Source organism: Aptenodytes forsteri, unplaced genomic scaffold (genome assembly GCF_000699145.1).
Source record: "Aptenodytes forsteri isolate BGI_AS27 unplaced genomic scaffold, ASM69914v1 Scaffold33, whole genome shotgun sequence".
NCBI lineage: Eukaryota > Metazoa > Chordata > Aves > Sphenisciformes > Spheniscidae > Aptenodytes > Aptenodytes forsteri.
In genome coordinates, this window is record NW_008795037.1 from 6,322,095 (window position 1) to 6,344,763 (window position 22,669).

The 22,669-nt window shown below is 37.1% G+C and overlaps 1 protein-coding gene across 1 annotated transcript in view; it reads left to right on the top strand.

The window, feature by feature from the left end:
- Positions 1-6,428: 6,428 nt before the first annotated feature.
- NFATC3 (nuclear factor of activated T-cells 3) overlaps positions 6,429-22,669 on the top strand; it is a 74,779-nt gene continuing 58,538 nt past the window's right edge. Inside the window, exons 1-2 of the mRNA XM_019471376.1 lie at positions 6,429-6,480; positions 17,051-18,182. Coding sequence (XP_019326921.1) covers positions 6,429-6,480; positions 17,051-18,182 — 1,184 coding nt within the window. The remainder of the gene's footprint in view (positions 6,481-17,050; positions 18,183-22,669) is intronic.

Consider the following 22,669-nt stretch of genomic DNA (forward strand, 5'->3'; position numbering starts at 1 on the left):
TCGGCGGGGGTTCCCGGTGAGGTACAGCGTGCCGTTAAATCTGGCATAGGGCAGCGAGCGACGGAATATTAACGGGGCTGGACCGGAGGCTTGTTTGGGGCTCCTGCGATGAAAACGTTCAGCCTAACTGTTGCCCGTACCTAAAGCATCACAGTTACTCCCGTGTATTCATAGAAACTCTGTGTGCGTGCGTGTATATACGTGTGGATGGGCAAAACACTGCGCGTTGAGATGTGGTGGCTCTTGGGGTCCATATGTGCAGACGTACACGCGCATTTCAGAGTGCTTCCGTTTTATTCTGTTTTGTCGTATCGGAGCCTGAACATGCCGTTGAAAAAAACTCGTATTTCTTTAAACCGCAGAAAATAAAGTATTCCCTGTAAATTATGATGTGTGGAATCAATAAGAGCCAGCAGTGTGGTGTGTAGCTGTACCAGAGTCTGATGGCTGCATGCTTTTTCCCTGACCTACTTGAAATAAGTATTAATTGGTAATGCACTGTCTTAAGTCTAGCTGGTTAGGTGATAAGATAGCTCTGAAACATCATTCCGTCCAGGCTAAATGATGCAGCCATGTTGTTTTGTTCTCTGACTCGGTTGTCTGCATAAGTTGATTAGAAAAAAAATTGTTCGATACAGTCTGTATATAATCCAGTGTGAACGCTTGGGATTAACTTCTTACAAAATTTCTAACTTTCTTGGCGGTAAGATTTAGTTTATGGATTCCTTCAGATAAGAGGAGATTTTCTTTGCCTATTTTCTAACTTTGTGGAATAGCAGATGGCCCTTTTGGGAAGGGGGCCTGAGTTCTGCTAGCCAAATAAATGCGTTACAGTACCATATGAAAACAATGGGGAAATGTTAACAAAGTACAACAAAAATAATTATGAAGGCCCTATTTCTATTCTTTTCACATAAAACTAGTAGTCTAGACTATGCTCCTCCATCAATGATAGATGAGAATGAGAAAACAAGTTGCTCAGAGAACTGGAAATACTAGTGGTACTCAATTCACTTTTATAATATTTGTATTTTGGTAGCATTCCTTAACAAGCAGTTCAGATATTACTCTGAATATAGAGAATTTTCCATGCTTGGTAAATTAAAACTATTCCTGAGGCAAATTTGGAAATGTGATATTCGGACCATGAACTGATTTGTTTGCTGTAGCTTTCAGTAAGAAATTCTGCCTCTGCATCTGTAACTCAGTAATTTCACTGTTTGTGGAATACTGGAGATGATCTCGCCTGCTGTGCACAGATGTGGCCTTGAGGGGAAAGGGTTAGAATAGGTCTCTGCCTTCAAGTATTCTATTAAAAGGATCGCCAGAGTTTAGCTGTTAATTCTGCCCATGTATTTTACATATGGAGAACTAGATTTCATGTAAGAGAGGACCCATATTGGAAATCTTACATTTTTCCCTTCCCCCTCTTCCAAGTATATTAGATGAACAAAAGTTCTTAGGTCTCCCTCAAGCATATATTTCATAATTCCATATCGCTTGCTTCAATGATGTTGTCCGTTGTGCAGCAATGTAAGTATAAAGGTATTTTTTTTTCCAAGGGAAGCCAAAAAAAAAAAAAGGAAGGTCACAGGGAAAGTTGCTTAATTTGAAATAAATGATATTGAAATTACTAAGTCTTCCATGATCATGAAGTTTTTAGGTCTCCCTCAAGCATATATTTCATAATTCCATATCGCTTGCTTCAATGATGTTGTCCGTTGTGCAGCAATGTAAGTATAAAGGTATTTTTTTTTTCTAGTGTATGCTAATAATAAAACATGTAGGTCACAGGGAAAGTTGCTTAATTTGAAATAAATGATATTGAAATTACTAAGTCTTCCATGATCATGGAGAACACTTGAAAACACGTTCTCATGCTTCATGCTGTATCTCTAGAAGTTTGGGACTGGCATCCTTGTGAAAGAAGTGTCTAGTACCAAGTTCTTGTGTAAATAACATGGAGATCTACGTTATTGCTTTCTTTTATGCTGAGACTACTGTAGTGTTGTGAGGATTTTATTCTTTTATATATGTACATACATAAGTATAATGTTTATATATTTTATCTTTAACTGTATGTTTAATGAAAAGCAAGAAAAAGTGAGCTATCCTCTCATTTCATTTAATATACTTTTGATTTCTGAACTATTAAGAAAATGCTAGTCCCAGGCAGTAGATTATCCTTTTTGTGACATTAAAGGGACAACAAGAGAAATTAAATCAACTGGGATTCTGAGTTATTATACCAAACAATTTCAGTGGATTACAGGATAGTAGAACTAACATAGTTTTGTGCTAAGTGGCAGGAATTGAGACTAATGTTCTGCAGTAGTGCTTGTGTGCTTGATCTGAAAATTGTAGTTCCTGCTGTGGAGGGGAATGCATGAAAGATGGTTTAAAGATGCCTGAAAATCTGTAGTCTAGTACTGCAATCTTTGCAGCATACTTCACGTGAAATCAAAGGGATAGCCCATTTCATACAGCTTGTGAACTGAAGTAAAAATTTGCTCAGGTGGTTGCTAAATAAGAGATTGTCAAAAGCTCTTCAGATACTTTTAAGTGGAAGTTAGATACTAAGCACCTTCTGCAAAATGTCTCTCTTTTTCTCTGATTCCTTAGTGTCCTTGTCCAAAAGAAGAAAGAAATCATCACTTTGATTTTGTAGTGTTCAGCGCTCAAAACAGGTGGTACAGTTCTAGGTACTAATGAGCTTCATCTTTTTCTGACAAGATAATTCAGGCCTCCAGTGCCCAAAGGTAATGCTATAGAGCACTCTGAAGTGAACCAAATCTCTTTGGTATACTCTTTCTTGCGAAACTGTTTGGTTAGTTGCAGTAGCATCTGATTGCATCTTGCCACCTTGTATCATTTGCATTTGAAATGCCTGAGTAGGCATGTGAATTACGGTATCGTTCAGGTCCTGTACAATCTACTAAAATAGATTGTCGTGTAACTGACTGTCAATTAATGTGTTTGAGGTGTCACCATGTTTTGTCTTTTTAATGAAGAGATTTTTGAGATGTAATATGTGACACTTGAATAATGAGTTTAACTTGAATACTTTTCTTCTGATGCCCCCGTCCCCTTCACCCCCCCAGTTTTGCAATACTATTCAGTATAATTTTGAGAAGTTTGCCTAGAATTTATTAAGCATTAAGCAAATAAACTGCATTAAGGTCTTCATACTACTGTTAAAAACTCTGCTGAGGATGAAGTATACTGTTTAAATGCCAAACTGTGCAAAAGGGGAGCAAATACAAGTTTCTATGACCATTTCTTTAGCTGAATTTTTATTTTAAGGGTTCATCTTCTATTTTAAAGAATGAGTTTTTTACAAGGTAAGGGTCTTTAAAGAAATTGGGGTATGTAGTACTGAGCTGGGAATTCAGTATCTTGTAAGATTCTGTAATATCCAGAATTATTTCTTGTTGGTATGTGAAATGGGGACTGACTTAAAATTAGAGGCTGCAAACTGTTCAAGATCCAGAAAATGAATTATTTAATTACTTAGGAAATTCTGACAGATGAGGTATTGATACTGCTGTTTAGAGTCCTGTCTAAAATGTTTCTGTTACTTCTAATGAAGTCTTCTAAGAGCGAAAGACGGGCTAAGGTTTTGTTACCCAGTAAAACAGAGTAATATGTGGAATTCCACCCTAACACCCACCTTTTTGTTCTTGGATTATGAAGTAGAGGAGGAGAACTTCGTATTATCTTTCAACACAAGTAATCATCCTTTGTTGACTATGTTTATTTGTTTTCTCAAACTATGAGTGCTTTAAAAGTACTGATAAAAGTACCCTCCTTGGACTTTTGGTTCATAGTATCTGTTTTATTTTCTTGGAAACTGTGAAACAAGCTGAAAAGAGGTTCTCTATATTTCCTGTGACTTAATATTTGGTTAAGTAATACTATTTAGTAATCCTGTTACAGATGAATCTCACAATCTCTCTTTCTTTTCTCCTGAAAAGTATGGTATGAAAAGTATGAAAAATATCCCAGTTCTGTGATGAATTTAGTGACAATTCAAAACATCTTTGTGAGCTGGAGCCTCGCTCTGGATAAGGACAGTATATCTGGATTTGGATCTTTAGTTTATTTGAAAACTTCTGTACTCTTGTTTTCCTTTGATTTTTTTTCCTCTAGCTTAGAGCCATTAGCTTACTGGTTTGAGGCTGTTACTGAACATCAAGATTGAAATACGCATTTTGCCATTGTGACTGTCAAAGTAATACCCGATCTTTTGTTTTGAAGGTTTCTGTCTCTGACCTGCTTTCTCTATGAGAGCTGCTTGGGCTGCTCAGCGGTTACCTCCTGCCCATGTGTTAAGTGCTCTGAAGCCATGAGGGGTGCTGAATTTTTCCTCAGTAGCTAGGCAGAGTTCTCTGTAGCAAAAACTGGCACTATGTATGTGTCATTTAATTTAGATAGGTAATAAAAGTCTTACAGCCAATGATTTGTACTGAAACACCACCACAGTACTAGTCTTTATAGCTTTGCCTTGATCATTAATATGTAAAGTATTATTCTTCACATCTTAAGTGTGTATTCATGACAGGTATTGCTGTCAGGGATTGTTGGTAGGGAGTAGAAAACAGCCTAAGCTGTTTACAGAAGTTTGCAGCGTGCTTGAACTTTTTGTTCTTTTCCCTAAGATGGTGATTAAGGTAAGCAATACTAAGAAAGTCAAGTTGTGGTAGGAAAGAGAGCAGTCTCATAATTAGACTGAGTGGAAAATTACGGTCTGGATGCTGGCAATAATTGTGAACTCGAGGTGTGAGCTGACTTGAGGGTTGCTCTTGGTGAAATTCACTTTTGTGATCACATACTTCTGATCCAGAACTGCTACAAAGTTTGCTTTCCTTAGCTGAGTAAGAGAAACTCTCAAGACGTGATCTTCTGAAGTCTTTTTAAGATACCATCTTGCACACTTGTATGGTTCACCTGAAGTTTTATTCCTTTTTAAAGTCTTTTTATTCTGTTTAGATTTGGTTGCCTATATGAATGGGTAGGAAAGAAAGTCTTTGCGCAAGATGGTAACTCTGTGGTTAGTATGTATAGTTTGAGCCATCCATATAAATACAGCTGTCTGTGCTGGTCTGTAAACATTTGCTATACAAAAGAGAGCTCATGTGGATTAAGAGTAGGATCAACTGGTGCAACTTTAAGAAAGGAATGAATGGATGAGTTGCTTGAGTCCGTTTCTTTTTTTCTCCCTTAGACATAAATGATACTTTTTAACAGAAATGTTTGTTTATTTATTAGATATTGAGCATTAAATGTATTGTGATAGGAACTACCACTTGAGGGAAATTTAGTTACTATCATTTTATTTTACAAGCTAGTGGATGCTGGTATCTGTGCACGTAAAAGATTGACATGCAGGAGGGACACAATGCAAATCAGTCATAGGCTGCAATTCTGTAATCTGCTGATGGAGGGGAGGAGGGAAAACCAAACAGCTGCATCTGACCAAAAATAGAGGGTCTGTGACAAGAACCTTGTGACTTCAAAATAACTTAGAGAGACACTGAGGAAGAACCAAAGGAAAATGTGTATTAAAGTCAAATCTGGTATCAATGGAGTCAGAGTTGCCTGGCCATTAAGAGTAACAGATTAAGATGGTAATCCTGGGAAGCTGACATGTTTGAGTATGTTGTGTTTTTTCACAGTATGCTGCCTAAATGAAGTCTTGCCTTTTTGGATAAAGCTTGACCAGGACGAGACCATTTGGAAAAATACCAAACTCTCTTGTGTGCTGTTGCGAAGCAGTTGTAGTTGCACCTGATCTAATTTCATAAGTTTTATGGTTTGGCATATGGTTCTCGGATCACTACATAGTGCATCGAGAGTCACTATGTAGTGAGTCACTATGTAGTGCAGGGATTTGAAAAAGATCCCTAGTTTGACAAAATGTCACTTATTTTGTGTGTGAATTCATAGTTGCACCTCACCCTCTGTCCCCTTCCCTCCCATCTGAATTATGGGCACAGTGCAAATGAAAACAAATCCTGAGAGTTGGGGTGTGGGAGATGGGCAGGGTACAAAAGCATTTGTGCTAATGCTTTTATCTTACATATTTCTGAAAATTAGAAATAAGCTCTTTCTTTCTTCAAAGTAAAAAGCAGCCCTCTGCTTAAAACATGATGGTCTTTTTCCTTCTATTTGTGTTGTACAACTGCAAGCAGTTTATCATATCCCACCTGAAGAGCGGCCAAATAAGTAATGTTGCTGTGAATGAGTGAGAAATGAGACTAGATTGCGCCTGGGTCAATAGTAAGCAGCAGTTTGGCTGTTCACAGCAATAATGTAAATACGGGAGTTGTTGCCTAAAGCTGCCCTAGTGGGCCAGGGAAGTAGTGGAGCAGACTTGGCAGTAAGCCCAGCCTGTAAAACAACATCCAAGTCCTTGCATTTGTCCGGGCATGCCATGTGGGGTTCGAATGACAGTGGAATTTAAGATGAGTGAAATGATCAGTAAGGCTAAGTAAAATTGCAAGACAGGAGCAAGCTTATTAACAAGCCAACATTCTCTTCTACCTTTACTACACCCATCTGTGAGTATTCTTGTGAAATACTGGCAAAATAGAACATCAAAAAAAAAATGTTGAACTGCTCAAAGCCATTCAGGGAAGATCAGTTTAAATCTGAAGAACTGCAGAACTGGTTGATAAGCAGGCTTTCGGGCTGTGTTGTGGCCTGCACATCTCGTGAGTTAACTGAACAGCTGAACTTAATCATTTACGTGGCTCTTCTGACTAAATGTCTCCGTGGCGTTGAATGTTTATGGTTACTTTTCAGACAAAGGATGATAGGTGTGATAAAAGAGAAGATACTTTTGTCCACTTTCTTTGGGAGGCCCAGTCCTTGTTTTTATGTACCTGGGGGAAGGAGAGAAGAATCAGCTTTCTGGGGATCTGAATACAAACCCATGCTCTTTCAGCAATAAATTCATGAAAATAGAACTCTGTGCTTGGTTTGGGTTTGTGTTGTGTTGTGGTTTTGTTTTTTTTTTTTAAAGCAGAAACAAAAACTTCATCTGAGGCTGCATAAAAGACATTTGTAGGTAGAAACATGAGCAGGTACTTACAGCTAATTTATTATTCCCAGAAATGTAGAATCATATTATTCATATTAATATTTAGGTTAATAGCAATTGCTTGTTTAAAAAATGGCTTCTCAGACTGCACTTTGAAGATTAGTCATCACTTCTAAAAATAAGAAATATTTTTAATATAGCAAAATTGCTGGATGGAGTTGGGTTTTTCTGTTTGTTTTTTAACAGGTTGTTGGAGAGGGTTATTCTCGAAATCTTGTAAATATTCCCCTTTGGACTTACTCTTGAGCAGGTACTTACAGCTAATTTATTATTCCCAGAAATGTAGAATCATATTATTCATATTAATATTTAGGTTAATAGCAATTGCTTGTTTAAAAAATGGCTTCTCAGACTGCACTTTGAAGATTAGTCATCACTTCTAAAAATAAGAAATATTTTTAATATAGCAAAATTGCTGGATGGAGTTGGGTTTTTCTGTTTGTTTTTTAACAGGTTGTTGGAGAGGGTTATTCTCGAAATCTTGTAAATATTCCTCTTTGGACTTACTCTTAGGTCCTTTCAAACCGAGATCTCTCAATATTTTCTTATATGAGGTTATTCAAGATTGCAGGAGGCAAATAACTTTAAATTCACTGCTTAATGAGAGTCTGTGTTTTAGTGGCTGCTAACTTTGCTTTTTAGGAACAAATGCTGGGAGAAATGTTTTTTAATCCCAGATTTTAAATTTTTTTAAATTGTTTTGGTAAACAGAAAAAATGGGAAGACCACTTAAACATAAATTCAGTGATAAGCAGCATTTGTACTATGCTGGAGAGGGAATGGAATTGTGACTGATTGTAGTTGGGACGGGGCACAAGCTGTTACCTTCTAACTAAAGTTGTTTTACAGAGTAACCCTTTGTATCTTCATACCCAAAATGAAAGCATACTCTAAAAACAGAATGGCGAGCTGATAACACAGTCAGGGTGCATTTATTAACCGTTAGTGATGATGATTCACTGCTTTTGATGGCTGCGTAATGGACTGTAATAATGTCTACAATGATTTATAGCTACTCGTGTATCTTAGATGCTTTCTAGTAGTTGTTCCCTAAATCAAGAACACAAAGGAGATGAGGAGGTGGAGTAACTGTATGATTACAAAAGGCTTTAGTGGTGTCACTTGGGATAACTGTACTCAAGTGACAAGGCCCCAAGAGAATGTGTGGTTTAATCCAAAGAACCACTAAGAAAATCTGTCAACATTTTGTATTTTGCATAGCTTCTTTAAATTAGGTCAGAGTCTCTGTATTTCATCAGTGTAATTTGTCAAATTTAGGCTTTTGAGAGCAAATGCTACTGTCTTTCAAACTGCCTAGCTTTTTTGGCTGGGGGCAGGAGGTCAGGCTGATTAGGTACAGTATGTGGTGAAACCTCCACCCCTGCTGGAATAAACGCAAGCTATTTAGGACTCCGTGAAGAGATGCAAAGTTTCAGGGCTTGCATGTGACACAGTTGTGAGGAATGTTAATATGGTCTCCCTTGTATTTTGGGGGATCATTCTGAAAGTTGCTGAAAAAAATGGCGTTCATGCTCAGCTTCAGCCTCCCCTTTCTCATTTGGCTGTTTGATTCCTGTTACTGCCTCTTATGCTTACTGTGTCAATCTTAGCAAAGTGATTTCAAGGTGTTTCTGATTCTGCATTCATGTGAGCAGCTGGGAAAACAGGAAAGTTTCAGATTATCATTCTGGCTCGTTTCAGTCCTTTGATGTACAGAGCCTTTGAGTTTTGTGCACCTGAAGTCTACTTTAAAGCTATATTATAAAATATATATTGGTGAAAAGCTGTAATGTTAATGAATTGAAATACTGAGTTAACTATATGGTAGGATTGCCTGCTGTGGAATGGTTTGCCCTCTGTCATGTTGTAGGACAGCTGCAGAAGTACAGTGTAATTTTGCTAAGGTGTGAAGAGTTCCCAAACTAGTTTGTTCAGATACTATCAATACCAGTTCTCAGCCCCTGTGTCATGCTCTGTTTGATAAACAGAAAGAGGCATGCCTCCATTTCGGTCTCCCCTCCTCTTACTGTGTAACCTCTCCCCACTCAAACTTCTTGCCTTGGCTTATTGCATTCCTTTTCTACCAATTTTCGCAAAGACCCTAGCCTATGTCACCATACTCTCCTATAAACTAAAATGCCCATTTTCTTACACAATTCTGTCTTGTTTTGTTTGCTATGGCCCTACTTACACATTCTGATCTTGGAAACTTGGGTTCTGCTCAGTGCTTGGTTCAGGACTGGAGCAGACTGTAAACCTGGAGGTGTCTCTGTATGGAGCAGCAGGTTGCTATCAGCAAGCTCATTGGTGTTAGAAGTTGATCAGTGGTAAAGGCATCCATGTAGGTAGTTAGGTGAGGATTTTGGTTTATAGGTACAGCATAAACCAGAACTCTGAATAACTGAATAGCCTTTTATGGAGTCCATTAGTTTTGCCCCTCCCAAAGGAAGAGTTAGGTTGTGGATGATAAATTGGCCTGCAATATCAAGAATCCAGACAAACCTTTGGCTGGCAACTACAGCACATAATTCCCTTATTCTCTTCGATCAGTATTTGCCTAATGTCCTCACTTATCTTTACGATCAGTCTTCATGTGCGTCAGGCACAACACACCAGTTTTGGAGTGCTCAGTATTCTCTCAGTTCCCATGTCTACACATACCAGATGCTCTGGGATTGCAAGGCTGCAGTCCTTTCACAAATTCTAACAACTGATCATATAGAATAACATACTTCATCTTCAGAATAGCAGTGACAAACAGGCTGTTAATACTATGTGTTAGTAACTGCTGCACGGATGTATTGTGTCATTTTAAGAATCTCCCCAAAGGCCATAGTGTATTTCTTAATATCTCTGAACTATTGGGTCGTGTTAAGCTGACTTTCTATCTAGCACTGAATGACAATGAGGCTTCATCGAACTGGAGGGCAACAGCTTCCGTTTTGTCTACAAGAGTATTATGCAGTAAAATACTGCGCCCTCTTGAATGACATACCCACAGAGAAAAAAAGGAAGCAAAGAGGAGCCCGTAGAACTTACAGATTTTTTTTTTAAAGCAAAAAGTAAATATTTTTCTTTTTTAACCTGTCATGAGTATTAATGAATAATCCTTAAATACTGAAACACAAGCTTTCCACCAAGTTTTCATTTAAAAGACATGCTTCATAATCAACCAGTAATACCAGGAGAGCTGGAGAGTGCACAGGTACAAACACTGCCTAGCGCTTCCGGCTGCTATTTTCTGTTCTTGTAACTGAACTTAGAATGACTAATTCTTGTTGAACCTTACAGTTAGAAGCTGGATTCTTTACCTGCTTTGTACATCGCTTTTTATCAACGTATCTCAGAGCACTCTGCTATGACAGATTATGAGAACTTACATTTTTTAAAAAAAGGAAAAACCCTCAACTGAGATTAACTCCATTTGCTGCAACAGAAGTACAGAATTTTCTGAAATGTGCTTATGGCTTAAGCAGGTGCATTTGATTTTCCTGTTTATTTAGTCGTTTTTTCTTACATGCCAAATCAAATTTCATGACTGTTATTTCCCTATTTGGAACTTAATTCCGTTACTTCAGGGTGAAGCTGGATGTACACGAAGACTGCTGTTCTAGTTTAAATGCATATCAGGCTATGGCCTAAGGGTTTAGTTGCATGTTACATTTTTATTTGATAGTGAAAACACCTGCAGTTCCTGTCCTGGTTGCTTGTTTCTCCCCATGTCCTAAAGCTTGCCATCCTGTCAGTTGTGTATATATACAGGCATTTATGTTAGTGCACTGCAAATCTGATTGCCAAAATCATCTGGGTTAAAAATACCTCTCTTCTCATTTCCCCTCTGCTTTTGTGTGTGAGTGTGTGTGGGAGGGTAGTTGGTGCTGAAAAAAACATAACGTGTAGTTACACTCTGAGAGCCAGTATGTTCTTATTTTATTCAATGTCAGTTGTAAACATTTGATATGCTGTATTATTCTCTTGCTTACACTGCCTAAACTAGTGCAGCTTCATTATTATTCTGCATTTCTACCAAAGATAATGAATTCTCATCCAGACTAGAATTTGGAAAAGACTCACTGACGAGCTCCCACTGTTGAGAAGACTGTTTTTCTTGTACATTGCCAGTATTCTTGCTTAACACAAGAAAACGAGTGAAATTCTGATGGGCATGACAAAGCTGCTTCTAGCGTACATAATTGACAGAAGTAAAAGTTATTTTTATCCTTTTTGAGCAATCTGATATGACCATGAAACAGAGCACAAAATCATTGAAGAGGGAGAACTGCTTTGTAAAATGACAGTTGTAAATCATCTTTTCTGAAAGCTTAAACTTGCACTACTGTTTTGTGTGTTGCTAAACTTTGTCTATAAGGATGTGTCTTCCCCCTGCTCCACCTTGCTACCTTAATTGTTTTCCCAATTTATACTTTTTTAGTACCATATTTGGTGGCTTACTAGTCAGTTATACTCCTTATAAACTAATGCATTGCTGTGTTTTTTTAGGGGGTTTTTGGGTTGTGTTTTTTAAGTTGATGTTTCAGCTTGTAGGAAGTGTCTCTGGAGAACTTACAGCTTGCAATGGAAAACTGGAGTTAAATATCTGATTATAGAGCTTTAGTGTGGTAGTGTACCAACAAGAACTGTGATCAATTGTCTTTTTAAGTGCACAAAAGGAAAACGATGACTGTTGGGTATTTGGGGTTCTTTGTGAATATTAAGACTCCTCCCTCATCCCAAGAAATATATGAACTGCTGCAAATCAGTAGGATAATGAAATTAAAAAATGGAGCTGCATATGCTTTTTTATTCTTATTTACAGATATTTCTGTGGCATTCTTTATAATACCATCATGTTCAGAAAGAGATAATGGTAACTGTCATGACAGAACTGAAAAACAGAAGAGGTTGTCGTTCTTTTTAAAGTTTGGGAGTGGAGACAGGTTATATGACTTGCCTGAGAACACACATGATGTCTGTGGCAATGCTTAAGCCTCTCCTCATAAAGGACTTGATTACTGATCCTGTTTTTGCAGTAGTATTTTTGTAAGACCTAGGTCGTGTTGCACTTTCTTGGTACCTTATAACAACTCCTATTGTCTGAACCTGTTTGTTTATGGGCTTACAAACCTAGAATAATAAAGTGGTTTGGATAATTTTGGCACAGGGCTTGTGTTCAGACATTTGATAGTAATTGACCTTCCTTCTGTGGAGAAATCTGGCTCACTGCACAGCTGCACATATGCATGTGCCAGTACATCGCTGAGGAGTGAACAACTGGTGGGCAAGCATTACTAGTCCTGAATGTGCAGTCTGATATGGTAAATAGTGAGCAAAATGTACTTTAGGAGCAGTTGTTCTGGATATTATTTAATTATATTCTCCAGTTAGACAGCTTATGTTGAAGTGTAGTTAGCAGCTTAGTAAGGGACGAGCCAGCATTGTTTTAATACTGAACAGGAGCTTCTGTAAACTAGTCTGTTTCCAGACGGTAGCAAATGTACATTCAAAATGACAGACCTTCTGGTTCTCATTGATAAAGGATGACACAGATGCCTGATGTAAGATTGCAATGGAAGTCTTCAGCTTTATATATCTTATATGCACTATGTGAATATAGAGCATCTGGTAACTTTTGTGATCCCTCAGCAAGGTGGGGAAGAAGGCTTCACTAAATTTCTAAAGACTCAGTGGCTTCTCCATGCATGGTAGTGTTAAAATAAGTTAAAACAAAGCTGAGTTTCTTTCTATGCTAGCAATCCCAAAGACGACCTCCTTTGGTCGCAAAATAAAATTTGTTTGACGTGGTTTTGTTCTTAGCAAACATTGACTTCTTGTTTCCCTGTCTCCTTTTAAATGCTTGCTGGAACAAATAAACTATTAATACTACTTCTAAAACTGAAGTTAAACTTGTTGGCCCATAATTCTTCAGTACTTTTTAACCTTTTATTTAGTCCAGTTTTCTTCACTCTGCATTGCTATTAACTTTGTTAGCAATTTACTCAGTTGACTTTACTAAAGAAAAAACATTTAACACACCTGCCTTTTCAGGGTCATGGCAGGCTTTTGATGTGAATAGCACTGCTTCTCTTGGTCTCTGTATTTTGCTGTGTCTATCCTATCTAACATCTTGCACCCATGTGCTTGTGGTAGTTTTTATGCTCTACCTTAGTAACCTGACCTAGTTTCTGTTTCTTGAATGCTTCTTTCTTATATTTTATGGTCAGTGAAGGCCTCATGACTTGGCCAACTTCACTTCTTTACTGTCTTTCCTCCCCCAATAGGATTGTTTGGCTGTAATAGCTCTCCTATTAAGTAAACAGATTTCCATAACTCCATTTTTTGCCTCGGGCTTCTCCATAACTCTTCTTTGCCTTGCACTTGCCTATTGTGAGACTTCCCTGAGTTTGTTTACCCTCTGCTTTCTTGAAGCCCTGAGTTGGATTTTTTGAGCTATTCTCACTCCTTTCCATCTTAAGGGTTGTCAGCTGTCTTTTTTTTTTTTTTCTGTTTTTTCCCCATTTCTTTCACTCAAGTTATATTCATCTTTGTATGTTTACTAGTTCCTTCAAATTGGTTAGAGGGCTCTTCCAGATTGGATTCTCTCTACAGTCTTTAATAGGACAAAAATAATTATTGCTAAATAGTCTAGTAGAATTAATGATAGGATTTGTAAAGGTCTTAGTAGTTAGTGTTGTCCATTGTATGAGCAACTAAGAGGTTATTTTAACACATGACTATAAGGGGGAGGGTTTGTGTGTGCAAACTAAAATAAATCTACCTGTTTATTGATCGTGTCTGAAAATGGTTTGGGTGATTTAGAGTTCAAAATACATTGTTTCCACAGTCTTAAGCATGCTTTTAGGATTTGGTGTTCATTAGATGCATAGTTCTTACTCTAGGTTTCTAGATTCCTGGTTTATGAGTGTGTGCGTGTATGCTGCTGGGGAGGGGTAATGGGAGAGCACGGTGCCAAACTCATTGGAAGTTGTTTGTCATGGAGAGGGATCGAAGAAGCCCGAGTCAGAAGAGTGCTCTCCTGCCTTCTCCGTCTCTTCTCCAGTTCTTCCCAGCTAGTGTTGATAACTCTGTGCTAGTCTGATCTCTCTACCTCAGCTCCACAAAACTTAAATTTTGAATGTACATCTGCTTTTTGTAAATCCCAGTGACATTGAAAGTGGACAAATTGTCTTAAATATTTTAAGATTTCTTGATTATTGCTGCAAGAGAAATAAGGCTTTTTGCAATGGTGAGAGTTTTAGTACAAACAATGTGCTGCTACTGTTCCTAAAGCCATTAATGACAGTAAATGGTTACGCACAGGACTTGAAGACTTCCAACTGTTGTTTTCCTGTAAAGTTTTTGTTATTATTTCAAAGTTTCTGTACCTGTAACTGTTTTATTTCTAAGTTTTGAGTAGCTGGGTAATTGCTTTTATTAAGATTGCCTTTTTCCTCCCTTGACCTATGCTTCTAATACTAATATTGAGTTAGGAAACAAGGACATCTGTGATCTTGCACAGGAATATACTGAAAAATGTGGAAAACCTGTAACTAACTACTGTCTGCATTTCGTATTTTGTGATGGGAAACAAGCAAAAAGAAAGACCCCCAATTAAAGTTTTAAAAAATGTTTGTTATCCTAGTGAAAGGATAGGGAAATGCAGCTTTGACAGTGTTCAATGTAGTGAACTTGTGTTAATTATTTGTATGATATACAAAATAGTCCTTCCTGAGTATCCTGATCCTTTTAGTGTATGCATATTTAGAAATTAACCTATACTGATTTTTTTTTTGTGCTCTTAACACAGATAATAGTAGTTAATGATATAATTATATAATATGGATAATTGTTATATATTACTATATGTAATATATATAAAATCACACAGTACTTAAAAAACTACTTAGTAGTAGTCTTAAATGCAATTTTGTGCCTCCTTTAATAGATGGATTACTAATAGAGCTGCTCCCTGCCCATGAACCTTCAGCCTTTTCTTTTTTTAAGTCTGAGGAACATCGTCTGTTCCTTGGTAACAGTATGCTTTCTCTCCATTTGAAAATGCTTCCCTGTTGTCTCTGAGGAGATGCTGTTTTGTTTTGTTTCTGGTTTAGTTAATTTTAAGCTGATTGCTCTTAGTGAAACTGATAATAGAATGTCTTCATTAACATACTAATTTTTTTCATCATGGAAGGGTCTAAAATACATGGCTTCCTGTCTGGATATTTTATCTGATTGTGAGAGAGACTAGTTTTATTTTAAAAGAAGTATTAATATTCTACTGATACTCAGGACAAAAACCATTTTTAAAAGAAAAAAAGAGCTAATGCCCAGAGATGCAATTAATGTCATCCAGTCTGGATTTATGGAAAATAATTGTATGAACATGGTTTCTCATCGTCACATTTGACACAGGAGCATTTTAGTTTGCAGAAACATTTGTACTTCTGCATAATATTCCCCTACTACTGAAAAAAATACTTTAAAAAAAAAAAAAAAGAGCCAACACGCAAAGCACTAGAAACTGTATAATTTTAATGGTGATGTGAAATGTTAGTGATGGGTCAAAAGCTCTCAAAGTGATTCAGCATTAAAACAAATTACTCAGGTTGTAGAGACAACATTGTTGATAGATTTTGAGACTAGTTTCAGTGTCTAGTGGGGATGGTCCAAGTACATTTAATTTCATCTGCTAGGAGATGATAGACTAGTGAACTACCTGAGGTCTCCTGCATACTTACTTTCTATAATTATAGAGGGAAGGCTCTATTTTACAAGGGGAAAGAAACAAGAGTGGAAGCATAGTGGTTACAAAATAAGAAAAAACCTGTTTTCTACTCTTGTTTCAGACAAATGTTTCATACTGGCAGTTAATTCAATTTTGAGAAGCGGGGCAAGAAAATCTGCTTCAGTTCTGTGAGACGAAGGTGCTGATTTTGTCAACTGGATTTGCAGTCCCTCTCAATTGCTTGTTTTTCTTTGGAATATTTCCTGTGTTTTGGATAAGTTAGTTTTGATCTGAGAATATTTTGGTTTGCCTTTTTTATGCTGAACAACTTGTGCTCAAACTTTGTGAGACTGCACTTGAAAAATCCTATTCTGTGGGATGGGCACTTGAGAGTTTTCTAAACAACCAAAAAAGATCTTTGGAATAAGATTCTCCATATCATCTTCAATAATATTCTTTGTTAGGCCTCTTTTGATTGAATGTTTTTAGTTGTTTATAATCTTCATTGACCTTTGAGTCGCTGTAAGATGCTTTCTAGTGTTAAAGGAGATAAATACTATATATGCGATATTCCAGTGCTTGTAAGTATTAGTGGGCTTGCAGAAAGTATCATGGTCCTATTCATGTCAAAAAGATTAATTTTTAATGGATTAAAATTAAAAATGTTTGATTATGAATGGAATGTAGTTATGAAAGATAGTTTGAATTGAGTGTTCCAGCTTAGATCCTTTCAAGATTTTAAACCCATTTTGTGTGTGTGTTATATTTTCAACCACTGAAGACGTGTATAAACTGTGGAATCTGGTTGAAAACAAGATTTATGATAGAAAACTATGCTGCAGTCATATTTAGCTGTAAATATGGTGGAATGTAGATGAAAGATAGTTTGAATTGAGTGTTCCAGCTTTGATCCTTTCAAGATTTTAAACCCATTTTGTGTGTGTGTTATATTTTCAACCACTGAAGACGTGTATAAACTGTGGAATCTGGTTGAAAACAAGATTTATGATAGAAAACTATGCTGCAGTCATATTTAGCTGTAAATATGGCTGGGGGAAATTAAAAATGAAGAATGAGCTTTATTTTGTGTGGCTAGCGTAATGGGAAATGTCTAGGATGTTGAAAACAGGCCATACCTGGGAAACAAAGGATTTTGTTTACAGTGTTTTCAAAGTATTGCATTCTGACTCTGTTCCTCTTTTTTTGTTTTTTAATTTTGTTTTCAGATCTTGAGTCAGATGACTGTGCGTCCATATACATCTTTAATGTAGACCAACCATCGTCCTCTGTAAATCAGCCAATTTGTATTCCTCGCCATGGACTGCAGTCTCACTCCTCTCCTCTGTCACCACCTACAAGACTTCAGAGTCATAAGAACTATGAAGGAACTTGTGACGTACCAGAATCCAAATATAGCCCACTAGGTGGACCCAAACCCTTTGAGTGCCCTAGTATTCAAATTACATCTATTTCACCTAACTGTCATCAAGGGATTGAAGCCGATGAAGATGAATTGCACACAAATGGTACAGAAAATGAGTATATGGAAAGGCCTTCACGGGACCATCTCTATCTTCCTCTTGAGCCATCATATAGGGAATCATCCCTTAGTCCAAGCCCTGCCAGCAGCATTTCATCCAGAAGTTGGTTTTCAGATGCTTCCTCTTGTGAATCCATTTCCCACGTTTATGATGATGTGGACTCGGAGCTAAATGAAGCAGCTGCTCGATTTACCCTTGGCTCTCCTTTGGCATCTCCTGGTGGTTCTCCGAGAGGTCCCAGTGATGAATCTTGGCAGCAACCTTATGGATTTGGGCATGCCTTGTCACCTAGGCAGTCTCCCTGTCATTCTCCTAGAACTAGTATTACAGATGAAAATTGGCTAAGCCCTAGACCAACATCAAGGCCCTCATCAAGACCTACATCCCCCTGTGGGAAACGACGACACTCCAGTGCTGAGATTTGCTATGCTGGTTCTCTCTCTCCTCACCATTCTCCAACTCCATCACCTGGCCATTCTCCCAGAGGAAGCATAACAGAAGACACGTGGCTAAACACTTCCATCCATAACGTACAAGGCCTTAATTCTGGCCTTTCACCGTTTCAGTGTTGTACAGAGACTGATATTCCTCTAAAAACAAGAAAGACTTCAGAGGATCAGACTGCCACTTTATCTGGAAAAATAGATATCTGTCCTGAAGAGCAGGGTAACTTATCGGCATCCCTTGAAACTGCAGTAGATGACTGCTCTGGATCTCAACACACCTTGAAGAAAGATTTGCCTGGAGACCAATTCCTTTCTGTTCCTTCGCACTTTACTTGGAACAAACCAAAGCCTGGTCATACTCCTATATTTCGGTAAGTGATTAGAAAGTTCTTGAGAAGGCTTCCCTCCCATTTTTCCCCTCCTGTGCATTTCAAATAGACATATAAATGTGCTTATATTTCAGTGATGCATTAAGACTTCTTAAAGAAAACTTCTTGTAGGCAGGTAGATGATATAATTAGGAAAAAACAAGTCAAGACACCAAATACCCATCTTTTTCTTCTTTTAAAAATACAGTAGATGCATTGTAACGTAGGATTAGTTTTATTTAAATAAAGTTTGTTTGCATACATGCACAGAGCCCAGCTGAATCAAATGACTGCAGATTTTGTGCACACTTTGCAGTTCCATCTAATCTGAGCAGTTAACATTTTAATATAGCTAAAGAAACCTGACTTACATGATTTTATAAAACTGTGAGACCACGAAAGAGGTGGGGAGTTTATTTGCTTTTGGTTTTACTTGCTTCTTTGGGCTGATAGAATTCTAGAAATAGAATGGAGAAAATAAATTTGCATGCCATACTGAAAATCATCCAGAAAGAATTGATTTCTGGGCTGTAGTTCCAAGGGTATTTCCACCATCGTGGTGCTGAGTTAACTAGCTCTTTTCCTTTTGTAGTCCTGTCATGTGCTAGCAGGATGATTTGTGGAGGCTCAGAAGAGGGAATTAGTTCAGTTGCGGGAAAAGTTCACGCTCCTTCCCATTCTGTTACTTTTTAGATGGAGCAGTTCTGTGATCTTTCCAACCATATAGCTTCCAGAATCACTTTGCCAGCACAATGCAGTGGTAGAGTAGAAATGAGAACTCCTTGAGAAGCATTGCTGCTGAATAGACAGATACTGTGATTACTCAGCTCAAGTTATCCATTTGATTCCTGAACCTTCTTGCTCTACTAGGTTTTAAAAATAAGTGGTAGGGAGGTACTGGGAGGAAGGAGCTGCAGGCATTAGAAAGGTACATTAGATTAATATCTGTTAAGCACAATTATCCATATAAAAGCCATATTATGTCAGTGCTACTATGCTGGTCTGTATTGATTTTAAAATAACTTTGATTAAAATAGTACCATTCTGTCCACAGGCAATGCTTAAGATTTGTTCTTCAAGGATGTAGTGGATGAAGCAGTTCTTCTGTCTTAGAGTTTGGGGCGGGGCAGGACGGGAAAAACATAGGGTAGGATTCTCCACATATATGCTTTATTTTGAAAAAGGCAAAGCTTAAATCCTAAAAGTTAATGACAAAATATAGTGTTCTTCTCATTGCAAAGTCATCTTTGCAAAGCACTTGTTTTCACACTCTGTATTTTTAATTTTAGAAAGAATGGCTTAGAAAATATTTATGGCTTTAACATTTTCCTCCCCCCTACCACCTCCTTCCCCAAAGTAAGTGAAGCAAAATAAAGAAAGAAATGTTTCTGACCAATCTTCAGAGATGCCCTATAGGATACTTTTTTTTCCCTGGCTCTCAGAGTTTTAAATTCTTAGCAGAAAACTAGAATTAACTATTGCCCAGTAAACCAAGCTTACTGAAGAGGTATTCTTTTCGGGCACTTCCCTCAAAAGCACAACTTGTTGAAAAGTGGATGCTGGCTTTCATGGCAACATGCTAGTTTTTATGTAACTCCCCTTTCTAGTGGCTTTTTCTAAATTCAGATATCATTCTTGCATCGTTTTAATGTCTTGATGTATTGTTCATCTGACAAGTCATCAGGAAATAAGCCTGTAGAAAAAATGTTTTAGAATACCTGTTCCCATTCTCTGTTGGGTACATGAATATTCTCAGGCGTGTCTGTCTTGTGGAATATAGAAGCACTTGGTCATCTTTTAGAGCTTGCTACAGCTGACCCTTTCCACGCACGTTTTAGGCAGAGAACTAATGGAGAAAATTCAGCTGTAACTTTTACTATTACCTCAGAAAGAAGTTACGAACACAAATGGGTGAAATATAAACCAGTACTTTCAGGGTACAGTGAAACATCCTTAAAACAAATGGATGATAAGTGAATGATAGGTTTAAGAGCTCCCCAAAGGGTAACTTCTAATGGGTACCATCAAATAGAATTCAGTGTTCATCTGAACAATGAATCAGTTTTACTGCTGAACATATTCCTATGTGTTGATAGATCAGTGTCATGCAGAAGGTTCATTTTTGTTAATACAAAATTTCTGTTAATTTTAAAACTGTTTTAGATAAATTCTTTAGAAGTTGTCAACTAGCTTAGATTGTTAATATCTAAATAAATTTAAACAATGCTCATTCAGCCATTTTGTCATTTTTGCATAATTGTATAACCACAGATTTTAATTTCTTCTCTCTTCAGAAAGGTATTGATTTTAGTGAGTAGAAGTGGGTTTTTTTTCCATTTTTTCTTTAATGACCTTCTGCATAACTGTTTATGAATGTGAAGTTTAACAGTAAAGACGCAAAGCTGCTAGCTGGAAAATTCTGTTTTACCAGATCTGAAACTACTGTGTTGACAGATATGTTAACTGTCTTGAAGTTGTGTTTTGTTTGTTTGTTTTTTAAATTCTGTTGCAGTCTGCTCATCTGTTAATAAAAGGTGTTCAGTCTGTTACTAGAATCTCTTCATTCTAACTAAAACAACGATAACTATTTTTCCTTGATTGTGTATTTTGGAATTGTATTATATTTATGTAGGATACTCAGCAGCCCTAACTTGGCATTTTTATTAGCTCGTAGGCTAACATAGTTTATAAAAGGTGAGCACTACTGAAAGTTAAAAGCACATGAACATATAGGAGTGTGGCAAGATGGGGTGTGGATCTATGATTCTTCTGTGGGATGACCAAAATAGTTACAAAAGTAGATACTCAGTTAAACCTGTTTCCTCTTGTAGTGGGGAGAACTGAGCAGAACTGAATAAAAATCAATTTTACTGCTTTCATTAAGAAGTAAAAATATTTTTTTAAATGTCAGAATTTATTTAGAAGCTGGCACTGAAGAACTTCTCTAAATATAAAATGGGCAAACATGCAGAAGACAATAGAGACTACACCTATTCACAAGTAAACTAAATAAAACTGTTAAGCTGTATACATTTGCTGCCAAAAATCTAGTCTGACTATTGAATTAGTGGAAATGGCTGCATTGGCAGGTGTATCCTCAGTGAAATGTTGAATTACTTAGCAGTTGTAGCCTGTTCCACAGGTGCTATGAGGGTATGCATCTTCAGTATGTTAAAACACTTCATTCTGTCATATAATATTTTTATAATTTTTATGCTTCTAAAGTAGGGGAGCTAAGTTTACTCATATGTTTTACGAATAGAAATGAAATGCAATGTTTCTTAATGAATCCGCTGTTTCTTAAATAGTTTATGACAGTGACCAAAAGTGAGCACCTCAGTTGTCATAAAGAGTTAGAGATTAATTGCAATTTATATCTTTATTACATATTATATAGAGTAATAGATTGTAATATAAATTGCAATATATATTACAGTTAATGTTTTTTAAATGTCTTTATTGTATTGTCAAGTACAAAGTAGTGCAGGAAGTAAACTAGAGTATTGATTCCAAGCACACTCTGACAAGTGTGCACACTCAGCTGCAATAAACTGACCCCTGGCAGAAGTGGGGATAACTTGCCTCACATGTGACATGGTGTGAAATGTGCAGATAGCACCTTCTTCTCTGATGGCCATCTAAAGTTTTGTAAATCTGTAATCTAGTTTATCCATCGAGTCCTGATCATGTCTTCCTTCTTTCTTCTATGTTCAGTAAGTGTGCAATACTTAACAAAATTTAAAAATGTGTAACATGCTTTTGAGCATTTTTAGTCATATTTCAGATGCCATCCAAACAGTTTTGTTAGATGACAGCTTGTTATTTGGTCACAGAAATCCGTAATCTGCCAGTGTGTAGCATATGAAAAATGTGTGTGTATTATGTGCCCCGAGTCACATTTCTGCTTCCTTGTCAAAGATAAGTCTAGACAAGTGACAATGGACAGAACCGGTGCAACAATTAATTTCAAATAGGTAAAAAGGAATGAGGCAGTGTCTTCTGTATCTAGGAATAGTGAAGGTATCTGTTGATGATGTCATTAACCAGGTGCCTCAGCAGATGAGCACTCTTTCGATGGCAGATTAAATTGGTCATTTTACAGAATATTCAGCAAAGAAGTTATGTGATAATTTTATTTATTACATTGTTACTCTTGTTACTGTTATTTAAGATACCTCTTTCTTCTACGCCCCAGCCTCCCCACAGGATTATGGATAAGGAATCGCTTTATCTGTGTGTCTCATGTTTCCCTCCCCTCCACTTGGAAAATCCCTTTCTTTTGGGGATCTTAATGTAGTTATAGTAGATCTGACCTCCCCATTTGCTTATTACCCCAACATTTCATGAAGATGCTGGTTTTATTACTTTTTCTTGCACATCTACTGTTGGGGCTTGAGTTTTACTCACAGAAGAAACGCAAGGTTTTTTTCACTGAATCTCTTTAAAAGACCTATTTCTAGGCTTTTGTATAAAATTATTTCAGATTCTTT